The 12,636-nt window shown below is 37.7% G+C and overlaps 1 protein-coding gene across 3 annotated transcripts in view; it reads right to left on the reverse strand.

Annotated features, from left to right (window-relative positions):
- Positions 1 to 12,636, reverse strand: part of ARHGAP15 (Rho GTPase activating protein 15) — a 332,166-nt gene that overhangs the window by 303,019 nt on the left and 16,511 nt on the right. For all 3 annotated transcript variants that reach the window (XM_038182038.2, XM_072040669.1, XM_038182039.2), the window contains one exon: positions 11,012 to 11,188. In XM_038182038.2, coding sequence (XP_038037966.1) covers positions 11,012 to 11,173 — 162 coding nt within the window. In that variant the 5' untranslated portion in view covers positions 11,174 to 11,188. The remainder of the gene's footprint in view (positions 1 to 11,011; positions 11,189 to 12,636) is intronic.

Genomic DNA, 12,636 nt, shown 5'->3' on the forward strand with positions numbered 1-12,636 from the left:
GTGGCAGCTTAGACAGACAATAAACAGGAAAAGAAGAGCATAGCTGTTTCTAAAGTTTAGTCATATTCAGCAATGTATTACTGAAAAGCAAAGAAAAAAAAATATTTTTCCCCACAGGCTGTACACTGAGCAGCCAAGTTCCTTCTTTCTCTCAAGGTGTAGGGTCTTGGGCCCTCTGAAGGGCAAGGCTTGAATTTCAGTTTTGCCATGGATGTGAAATTGCTGTGTGTGTATGCACACACAGCCATAAACACACAATCACAGATGATCAGCACCTGCTTCCACTAAGGACATGAATCTCACCAAACAAGAAATCAAACAGAAAATAAAATACTGCTGTGTTAACATGACTGGATCTGATCCTACATTTCTTTTTCCTGCAAAAGAACCACTGGCTTCAAAGGGGATTTGATCTGATTTAGGGCAGGAGAATGCTGCTGTCAACTGTTTGTCTAAGAATAGGCACATTGCCTAACAAGGACACTCCGGTGTTTGTTTTAAAATCTCTTCTGAGTGTATTAAACAACATTTAGTGTGCATGTCCCTATGTTGTGCAATAGCACATGTATTTAGGGCATGTGCAAAATAACTTGATCCCCATTTTGTTGCATCTGTAGTGCAATTATTTCAGCGCAGTAATAAAAGATGAAAAAAATGGTTCTTTACCTCTCCTGTCATGTTGCATCGGGTCACTTTGCGTCACATGGTGTGATATAATGTAACTCAATGCAAGGAGACACATGTCCCTTCTCATTGGAAATTTAAAGAAATGGAGCTTACTTTTACCCTGTGGGAAACTGTGCGGGTCAGGTGCCCAAGACAAGCTATAGGAAGTTTGATATCAGCTCAGTTTCAGTACCTACATATTTCAAATCTTATGGCATTTTGAAAGGAAGTGTGTTAGATGCCACAATTTAGCTGTAATACAGTACTTAATAAAAATAGTGGAAGAGGAATATAATTCCACAGCTTATGTTCCTTGTCAGTGTCTGCGGACACATATTGCCAAAGAGACTCTTTTAAACAATACTTCTAACTATACGTTTTGAAATATATATTATAAAACATGAAAAGCCTGGGAGAAACAATGCAGCCTAAAAGCACATGGGTATAGAATCAAGGGAACAGAACCGATTAATGAAGAAGCCAAAAGACTTTTTTTTTTTTTTTTTTTAATGAAAAAATAGTGAAATAGTTAAGCACAGAGAATATAGATAAGGAAAATGTACAGGGCCTGGGGCCAAGTTCCCCTCTCAGTTACACTAGCTATAATTGTGGAATAATTCTATTTCAATTAATAGAGTTAATATGATGAGAACAAAATTATCTACATAATGAGCATGATTGAAACATAACAGTCAACCCAGCTCTGAGGCAGACTTGGGAAAGTGTGCAAAGGAGATAAACATCATCCTCAATTCTGTTTTGTGGGTACAGAAACAGAAGAAAGGACTAAAAATCTCTTGTCAGTCCAACAAATAGCTTGGGATTGGGAGAAACATTGAAAGTTCTAGATCAGCTCCTTCTCCACTTGGTTGAAATGAATAAATACAAGAGAAGTCTATCATGGGGGCCAAGTGAAATAATAAGTATATAAAATGATCTCTCTCTAACATCATGGCATGTTGGTCTCTCACACTTGTAGCAAAAACATGTAGCTTTCACAAAATCACAGAATCATCTAGTTTGGAAAAGACCCTCAAGATCACCAAGTGCAACCACCAACCTGACCGACCGAGTCCCATCACTAAACCATGTCCCTCAGTGCCACATCCCCACATCTCTTAAATCCTTCCAGGAATGGGGATTATACTGTTTCCTTGGGCAGCCAGTTCCAGTGCTTGACCTCCTTCTTCATGAAGAAATTATTCCTAATGTCCAATCTTAACCTCCCCTGGTGCAACCCGAGGCCATTTCCTCGTGTCCTATCACTTGTCACCTGAGAAAGGAGACCTACACCCTTCCTTGCTGCAACCTCCTTTCAGGTAGTTGTAGAGAGCAGTGAGGTCTCCTCTCCCTAGCTATTTTTTTCTCCAGACTAAACAATCCCAATTCCCTCAGTCACTCCTCGTATGTCTTCTTTCTAGTCATTTCACCAGCATCAGTGCTCTTCCCTGCACGCACTCGAGCATGATGCTTTGGGACATTTAACATCAGGGTGGTAACTTCAGTATCATTAACAATCTGTATATTTGAGAGTCACTATTTACAGGATAGCATACTAGAAAAACTAAAAGCCTGAAAGCACATTCAGAACAGATACAGGAAACAAGTTTTTCCTACTAAACAAGCAAACAAACAATGAGGATATGTGGTATGGCATATGAAATAATGAAGACACAAAAGCAATGAGATTATTTCAATTTAAATTAAAAATTAAATTACAGAAAGTAATATTATTCAGAAAATATTATTTTCTGACTATTTAAAATCTCATGTCTAGGTTTTCATATTCTCCCCAGTTTACTTACCAGGACAAACCAAAAGCCTTATTTGGCAGAGTTTGGAACAAGCAAATTTTGAGCTCCAAGCTCTTAATACAATCCCATGATTGTCCTTTGGCTTTGAGCAAACTAAGACATAAGGGAGATAAACATTTGGAGCTGCTCCAGTTCACCTCATTTAGTATCAAATTCATAATTTTTGCATATTTTTTGATGGAAAGAATGAAGGGGAGGGATGCATTTTCCTTTTTTCCTCCATACGCAGCCCCAGACACCAGGTACCACCAAGAAACAATGCCTGTCTGCAACTGCTCTGAAACAAGACATATGTGATGTGGCCAAAACCTGACCTTACCATAAATTTCCATCTTTATTCCACACAATACAGAAAAACGTCAATAATTTCAAAAGAAGAACAAACTATTTGCACTTTGTCTTTCCCTGTGTGTCCTGACAGGAAGACTCTGCCCCTTGCTGGGTGAAAAGGCCAGTGTTTAAGGGACCCACCAGATGATAGGCAGAGAAGCAAGGCCTTTGTTGAACTGACTGTCATCCCCTTTCCAGCAGGCACACCTGTCCTGGTGTTGCCAAATTAAAGGAAATGAAGGTGGAAACTGAGTCTGGCTAACTTACAGGGTGGCTATGGGGTTCCTGGTCATGCCCTGAGCTCTCACACCTGCAGTGACACCCCGAAATCCACGTCGTCCTGTCTCCACAGCCACTACAAGCACCAAAGACAGAAAGGGCTGCTGAGAGGCAAGAACAAATGACAAGAAAATACAAAACGAAAGTAGAGCATGTTTTTAGATGGTAAATAAAATAATATTTTCACAACTGACTTTTTCCCTCCTGAGGGCATACATTAGAAAAGAGAGAAATGTCATAGCTGTAGAAACTTTTTTATTTATTTATTTATTTATTTTTAGTTTTTAGTTTTTTCTATCAGGCTTAATATATATATATATATTTAAATATTTACATCATGTTCTCTGTGAAACTCAAAGGGATCTGTAGGCTTTGAGGAACACACTGATCCTGTCAAGCATCCCTCAAATCATAGACAACTCTATTAATGATAATAGAAATGTTTCATTCTCTCACTAGCTCCTAGGAAAATGATGGAGAGGTATTCATGAAAAGGATGCAAAACTTCCTAGCAATGCCCTCAGTTGGGAAGTTATTTCACTATTAAGAATCGCCTCGAATATTCCTATTTTCCAAGCGACAGATGATGGGAGAGTCAAGATTTTGGAGTCAGCAGCTCTTTTCCTTCTAGCATCCCTCCAATTAAAAAAAAAAAAAAAAAAAAAAAAAAAGCCATTTGGCCTGGACTCGTGCTTCGGTAGCATCAGCTGCCGGCTCCTGCTTCACCTGGGATCCCTGGTGCTGCTCTGCCCCCTTGTGCTGCCTCTGCCGCAGAGCAGCCGCCCGCCTCCGTGCGGGGACCGTGCCGCAACCCCCCGCTGTCACTTCTCGCTTTTCTGGCAAGTTCAAGGTCAGTGCCTAGCTATTTTCAGCTCATCTCTTCTTGATCCATGCAGAGAAATGACAAGGTAACGTGATTTGGGGTCAGCTGTATTACAGGAACCGTTACATAAACGGAGAAAGTGGAAATCAATCCTAGCTGACAGTGTCTTCAGGATAATCAGCGCTCACTCCATGCCGCTGTCAGCTCCCCTGCATCAAACACCATGTTACTTCTGTCAGATCTCTTTAACAAAACCGCTTTCTCACTTTTGGCAAAGTAAATAAATATTCCACTCGGGCTCGCGTTTAGCTCATTGTTCGGGGAGCTTTAACACTTTGCACTCGCAGAGCCCCCGTTCCTGCGGGAGTGGACGCCTCGTCCTGTCACGTCCACTGCTGCCTGCGAAGGGTGCTGGAAAAGACATGGGTGACTCTTAGGAAACGATTCGTCCTTCACTTTTGGGGCCTGGTTTCTCCATGCAGCTGGTCGGCCTGCAGTGCTCTGCCCTGAATCCAGCATCCCAAAGTGCTCACCTACTGGCCCCATCAGCTCTTTCCCTCCAACATCTCGGGATGCTTTCCTCAATTTGTTTGATTACCATTACTCCTTCTTCACGTAACCAGACTTCTCCCCCAGTGCGGCGTTACAAATGTACCATTTCACAAGATGTGCCGCGTTGGCCACGTCTGGGTGATAGCACATGGTGTGTCGGTTCAGGGAAAGCACAGCTACGCCATCCCACCCACCTTGTGCTCCCCAAGCCCGCAGAGCTCCGCTGAAGAACAATTTGCCATAATATTAGTTGTCGGTAAATTCAAAGACGGAGCTCCTAAAGCTATAAAATGGATTAGAAGCAATTTAAAAAAGAATTAACAAACTAGAGTAAGAGTATACTGTCAACAAACAAATGCTTCATCATAGCACTGTAATTTGGAATTTTAATTACCCCTCTGCTTCTGTAACAAAACAATGTCTGAACTGGCAGCCATTTGAATCTCTCACAGGTCATTGAGCATTCTAGTTAATTACTCTATGAATAGCCTGTTTTTCTCCCCTCTGGAAACACGTTTCTAATGGCAGTCAAGGTCTGACAAATGTGTCATCTACATAATTAGCTAGGAAGCAACACAAAACATTAAACATGCTTTGTGCCGACAACTATCAAAACATTTCATTTGTTGTCAATTATTCATTACTTTGTAGGTTCTGAAGGGGTTGTTATTATGGAAATAAGTCCAGATGCTAACAAGGTTAGAGTTTTTTATTCAAATTAGTAATCAGAGGACTAACTTTAAAAAATGTATCCCATGTACATTTATGGCAGCATTCAATCAGTACTAAATTATAAACGAATTTAGTTAACTTCAAGTTAAAATAGCCATGGCAGAGCACATACACTAATTTGTAGAGTTGCATCTCTCTTTGAAGTTTTAGGATCTAAGCTGAAGTAGCAAACTTTCAGAACCTTTGGCAAGACTAATTTGTGCTTGGTAAATAGAGTAAAGATTTTCACAGCATGAGATAATGTAAGATTGAAAAAAAAAAAAAAAGAAAGAAAGAAAAAAGAAAAAACCTGGAGGTTTTTGAACCTTTTTTCTTTTTCTATCCTTCTGTCACACTGAGTAAAAGTCAAAATCAGCATTTCCAACTCGTCTGAACTTCAGTTTGGCTTAACAAGGAAGCCAAACCAGTTACATTCACCACTCCCTTAATGGAGCTGAAATGAGTTTATCCTAGCTTTTAAGAAGAAATAGGTGCTGGTTATTTCATTTTTCTATGATCTCATTATGATGCTGCCTATCAAGCAATGCAGCTGAAATGGTACAGTGAAAATGTTTGGAGGAGAAATAAATGGCTAGTTTAACAATAAAATTAACTTCCTTTCTAGCCAAGTTTCTTTCTGTTGAAGTGCTATAATACAGATATGTAGCAAAGAATATCTTCTCATAAGCTATATATAAGAAATATTAGGAAAAGAAAAAAAAAAAGAAAAACAAAAGGCTTCATTCTGAGCCTTACTCTGATATGCAGCTGAAAAAATGCCTGCAGACAAAACAGGATCCTGAAAAACGGTTGGGAGACAACTTGCATTCCTCCAATGAGGAAACCTGTTTATAGAAGGTAAATTGAACTGTAGAATATCCTAATGTATATTCTGCTTTCAGTCCCTAAAACATGGTTTCAAACATGAGGCCTGCCCCTCAAGTGGGGAAAAACAGACAGAAATGGATGGAAAACAAGAGCCAAGGGCTGAGTGAGTGGGTCTGCAGGCACAACTAGATATTGAGTTTGAAAGTATAAAACCAGTGTGAATAAAGTAAGGGGACATATGACATCTCATTTCTCATTCTCCTGCACTAGAAAGGAGATCAACTAATGTTACCCAACAGATATTTTTTTTCCATTTGTGTTTTCTGGTTGCCTCTTTTTTTTTTTTTAACTTTTTTTTTTTTTTTTTTCCCCCTCAAATCTATTTCTTTCCTACCTGCCCTGAATTATTTGGGGGAACAAAGTGCTCATCTGCTCGTCACTGCAAGCTTGCATTTATTAACAACTACCACGCTAGTCATGGGAAGCTCATATACTTTTCTATTTCAGTCCCAGTGCTATTATATGATTTGTGTAACACCTTGAAGGGAACACAGCTCTTTCCTTACAGTGATAAAAGTAGATGCATAAATAATGGACTAGTGCATGATGATAAAATCTGGGGAGAATAAAGCCTGGGCAGTCACTGTTAGAACACAATAAAGAGAATATTTGTCACCTTCTACCTCCATTGTACACAACTTTGAAAGCAGGAAGTTTTCTGCTTCTGGAAATATTTTGTCAAGATTTGTGTGTTGTTTTTTTTTTTTGTTTGTGTTTTTTTCCTCCAGGAAAAAGAGTAAACTGGGAAAAAAATGAATCCTCAGAAACTTTCCCTAAATAGACTATACTATAAAAGAAGCTGTGATGATCTCTCAGAGATTGAAATAATCCATTTCAGCTAAAACTACCCATAGCAATGAAACTGAAAATACTCTAAAAGAGGGCTGGAGTCTGTCTTGTAATTAACATTAAACAGATAACATATTTATGAGGAAGTCAAAATATTTTGGAAGCCGATAATCCTGTAAGCCTTAACATGGTATAAAAACAACAAATAAATGCAAAGTGTTACTGTTACACATGCCTGCCTGATCAATGGTTTTCACATATTGATCTATAAATGGAGTTGACAGTCTGTGTTGGCTGCACATTTTCCAAGCAGCTCTATTTTTGTACAAAACCAATACGGGCAATTACCTTTGTTTGAGATGCCAAGTCTTATCAATTCAATGTGATTTAGTGTCATTTTAATTAAATATCAGGATCTACTTCAGGACAATCTATACAAACAAAGCCTCAAACTTGACTATAAGCTTGATTTGAAGTAAACATGTACGAGCCCTACAATTTCAAAATATGGCTCAAAAACTCTGCTAAACAGAAGGCTTATATTTTTAGCAATTTTATTTCTGTCTTTTTTGGCTAGCCATAACTTTGGCAAGTGTTCTATGATCACAGGAGTAAGAAACAAAAGAAGATTGCTTCCTGTTCCTCTGATAATGTATTAGAGAGATAAATAAACCTACCAGTCTGTTTAACCTAATAAGAAAAAGCTCTAATACATTAACATTTTGGAATGTCTAAATAGGCTCTAATTCTTAATATAGACACCAATAAAAAAAGACATTTCATTGTTTGAAGTTGTTCTGAATGAAACAAAATGCACTTCCCTGGGGTTTAAGAGATGAAAATAGCAAATATTCATTTACATTGCTGGTTCAGACACTAACATTAAGCACAGAAAGAGCCCTTGCTTACCACAGTGTGTGTCCAGCTTCATGATTTGTGCTCTTTAAACTCTACATTAATATCAATTTCAACCTTTGCACAATGCTCAAGCATTTCCATAGCAAATAAATAATGAAAACCCCCACAAATCTACATTTCGCTTTTGCATCAGTTAGCTTCTGCATCCCCTATTTGCATCTTTACTACTACAAAATGCACAAGTGCATATGGCCCTACTGATGTATGATGCATATCCCTCTTTGTCACACTGCAGAAAATAATCTGTCCACCTTCAGAAGTATAGCCCCAGGTGTGCTTACAAGCATCACAGCAAATGCTTTAGAATACAACAAATCCCTTAGAGAAAATTACGTATTTTCTTCTCTATAAATCACCAGCGATCTTTCTAGATTTGTGCCTGTTTTTTTGCCCTTTATGTCCGGAGTGTTAATTTTATTTTATTTTTTTTTTAAGTATGTTTTATAAATACATAGTTCTGTTGATTGTTCAAAATGTGCCAAATGCTGATTGCCTTAATCCACTGGAGTCAGGTTTTGCATAAGTTGAGTAAAGAGGATTTGACCCATTTATTTATAGAATATATAGTATAATGCACATGCCTAATATGGGTGGAGAAAGAGTAATATAGAGTCCCTTATTCAGCTATTTCTAGTTTTAAAAATGAAAAAATCTCTCTGAAGATTGGACAAAAATATTCAGTCAATGTAAAATAGAAAATAAGCATGACCAGTGGATACCTTATGGACTATAATGATCTAAATAGAGGTGGATTCTTCAAAGTTGAAAATTTCCAAATCAGGATAGATATATATATTTTTTTTTTCCTCCTAGCACAAAATAACTGGCTTTGCTTAGCATACTGGTAATGTGTATTTTTCAGTAGGGGTCTGTGTGCCTTTAAATGCAAAAGTAAAGTTTATAAGCATACTGAAAAAGTATGCCATGAAATTACACGACCACTAAATTTATATATATTTGTGTGAGTGTTTGTGTGTACTTATCTGCTGAACTTTGTTCTCTCTAGACCCTTGGATAGCCAGACTACTCCCACTAATACTTTCCCCCAAATTCTTCAAAAGGCGCATGCACAGATTCAGACCTGTCAGTATGCAGTTTATACATGCAATTGATATTTCAGTGGGCTTTTAACTCAAATTACATTGCATTTTAAGCATGTATTGGAAAACATTTGGATCATTAGGAATTTTGCTTTTAGTTTGGGTGTTAGCAAACAACTTTAAGAAGCTTATTTAAGTAAATACGCCAAAACACTTTCGGTCTGTCAATATCTAGTCAGAAAATTCTGCATGGCAAAAAGAGATGAAAAGAATTGAAATAGAAAGGGAATTAGTAGCATGGCAAGCTTTCAGTCTATTATATCAGAGCCAAGTTTGCTTGGTAAAAGGACATATACTCAGTAAAACTCCGCTTTTATATAATTAGCTACTAAACAAATGTAACACAAAACAACTTTTCAGCTCTCAGCCAGTAAACATATATTGTACCTGCTATGGCTATTGGGATGCAGCAGGGAATATTTATGTCTAATTTAACTTTTTTAGAGCCCTTGCTCTGTAACAGTCCAGCATACTATCCCCCAAACTAAAGTTATGTAACAAGGTAATATCAACAATGAGAAACTGCATGATAAAATCCTGCCCAAAAGTGAAAAATGCTAATTTTGTCTCATTTAGCAGCTGGATACAGAAATGCTCATTAGTTTTAAGAGGGTTAATCCTTTTAACTTTTGCATATTGATATGCCAATTATGCCTAATTGTACAAGAGGCATCAGTCAAGGTAATAGTGCATAAACACATGAAAGTTATTAAGTACATCCCAACATGTAATAAAGTAGGTGTTAATTGGTAGCTGAGTTCTGCAGGCTATTGAGGTGGATAATTCATTGAGAGATGGATCACTTGTAATTTCTCTACATAATTCCTTTTGCAGTCTCATGCTGTGATGTTTTCATGCTTGTCAAAAACAACTGCAGCCTAGTGCCTTTTGTTAAACACAGCCAATAAAATATGTTAGGCATCATTAAATATACTTAACTTTTAAACTTTTTCAAAGGTACAGTTCTTCCTGATAATACATTATAGTATTCCCTGTAAATTACAATAAGCATTGTTTCAGGTCTGTAATGGTGGAACATTTCACTTCAGATAAAAAGGAAAAAACATACAATGCATTGTAGGAAATTGTAGGAAATGGTAGGAAATGAATATCTTATCAGATGCAACGACCTAAAGAGATTTTTCTCTCCAGAAATATATGTTATGTCCTTGAAATAAGTTAAGCTATAGCAGATAAACTAATGATTAAAATGTTACATTTTTAACCTAGTTTGAGTTTTGAGTTTGAGCATAGCATAAAAATGGCAGAAAATACAGCTGCTATAGTAGGCTTTCTCCATTTAATAACTTTGTTAGAAAGCTGAATATTTCATAGGAATCCATTATATCAACAAACAAAAAATCAATAGCTTGCATGGTTGTGAAAAATGACTGAGACTTGGGACTCTGTCCCCAGCCAACAGAGTTTTCTCCCTCATTTGCATTCTCTGAGAACAAAATGGATCTGGAGTCCAAAAAGTGGCTAACATTGCATAAATAATTTTGTAACATCATATGGCCTCAGCTGCAAGTTGCCACCATTATGGAAGAAAATTAACCAGGGGAGACTCATACCAATCAGTTTGTTTAGTAGCTCAGGAGGAGTACAGGGGCAGGGACACAACTGGCAATAGAGTTCATCACTAACTATTTAATTTAAAAAAAATGGTAATGGATAAAAAATGAGTCAACTCTTTCAACTCTGTCAACTATTAAAATATTAAGATAACTTCAGTGTCTGATTTTTGCAATTCATTCATTCTTATAGAAATACTCTTTTCTTGTAACTGACAAAGTTGTCCTTATTCACAGAGTTGTAATTTCAGTTTCTTTTTCTTTTGTCTGGTTTCAGTGTTTGTCTTTTTAGATGCCATGGCATAATGTAAGTATTATTCTCAACAGCAACTGTATTTAAATACTGTAACACTTGAGAGTTGCAATGCTATGATCCTGGCCATGAAAGTCTAATTCTGTCTTTTGGCAAAGGAAACATTATTCCAATGCCTAGCTGTACTCTTAAAAATGTATTAGTGTCATTAAATGCCTCCTTGCAAAGGCTTATCAAATGTGTGGTTAAGATACCAGCTCCTACCTTCTGTAGGTTTTAAAAAATTGGTAAGACTTGTGAAATACTTTACTTACAGGCTCAGCAACTTTCACATTCTCAGACAGAATCATAGATTTGCTCTGGCTCAGTCTGTCGTGGTGACTGTTGGCATTTTTGATCCTCATTTGAACAGCTCCCGTACTGTGGGAAGGACTTGGCTTTTCAGAAGCCGTATCTGAAGTTGTAGACCTTTCCATGGCTACAGGATTGACCTGAAGAACATAAAAGAAGAGTATTAATCTAAGGACCCTTTATTAAAAAAAAAGTATCTGTGCAGTTTATATGTCATCGTAATCTGGAGAGTTGAATAATCTTGCCAGTAAGTTCTTGATCATCTTTGAACACCAGGATAACTATGAGCTGTATCAGTTGGTAGTTTTATTATTGTCCTTATCACTCACCCATCCAACTGTCTTGGAAGAGTTAGTTTATGTAAAAGATTATCCTTATCTCAAAAGCCATTCTCCTCTATGGTGTAATCTCCCTGCAAGCCTCTGTCATGTCCAGCTGGCAGCCACTACACTTTGTCTTTGGCCCTGCTCACACCACACATTTTAAATCTTTCAAAGGAAAATGACATGCTTTGAAGCCAATTAACATATCTTACCTCCACAGTTCAATACATGCATGTTACAAGTGCATTAAAGGACCACACTATCACCCTGCTATCATCCTAGAGTCAAACCCAGATCTAAAAAAAAAAAACCAACAACAACACCAAAACAAACAAACGAACAACAATTTTACTAACAGTGTGGATGAGATTTCTGTTTCTGTGATCATAAAATTGGAAATGAAGAAATAACTGAACACATAAGCTATCATGCCCTTGCAGGGACCAGAGGGAACTGTACAGAATGATCACCTTCTCTGTGCTGCTCTTCAATCTCCTGTCTCAACATTTCTGAAACCCAATAAAATCTGCTTTAGCTATTCAAATCCCCCCCAAAAAAAATTCCATTGACAAGAGTTGCTTTATATTTCCTTTACAAAACATCGGTACAGAGTTTAATCCTCACTGTATTTTCCTCCCGTAGTTCACCCTGTTACTACTATATGCATACTGGGGGTGAAGTAATACAGTAGAAGGTCACGAAACACCTTGCTATTTATATTTCTAAGTAAAAGTAACAGAGAATAGTAAGGACTAGATATTGCATAAGCTGGAAATGCTAGTTTCCCTACCATGGATCCAGGGAAATGGAAATCCATTTAAGTGCAATTATAGTATAAACAGTTGAAAATCAGGATTTTACTAATACATTGGAAAAACTTTTTTCAAGCAAAATCTCCCCAGACTCTGAGGAAAAAAAATCCCTGATATCAAGAAAGTCTATCTCTATGAAGGCTTCAGAGCAAAGGAAGATATGATACAGGTGGGAGAGGGACACCAGGAGTGCTACTGCATGTCTCTGGGCAGGACCACAGGGCATTGTGGTGGTGGGAGAACACAGCTTTCATAGCATTACCCTCTCCTGGCCCTGATAAATCAATTCCTTCCAGGAAGCACCCTTCAGATATAGATATGGAAGACAATAATGACAGGTTACAGAATCTAAGAATGGCTGAGGTTGGAAGGGACTTATGGAGGTCACATTGTCCAACCCCAGGTATGCCCAGGAGCATGTCCAGATGGCTTTTGAGTATCTCCAAGGGGACT

Source organism: Anas platyrhynchos, chromosome 7 (assembly GCF_047663525.1).
Source record: "Anas platyrhynchos isolate ZD024472 breed Pekin duck chromosome 7, IASCAAS_PekinDuck_T2T, whole genome shotgun sequence".
NCBI lineage: Eukaryota > Metazoa > Chordata > Aves > Anseriformes > Anatidae > Anas > Anas platyrhynchos.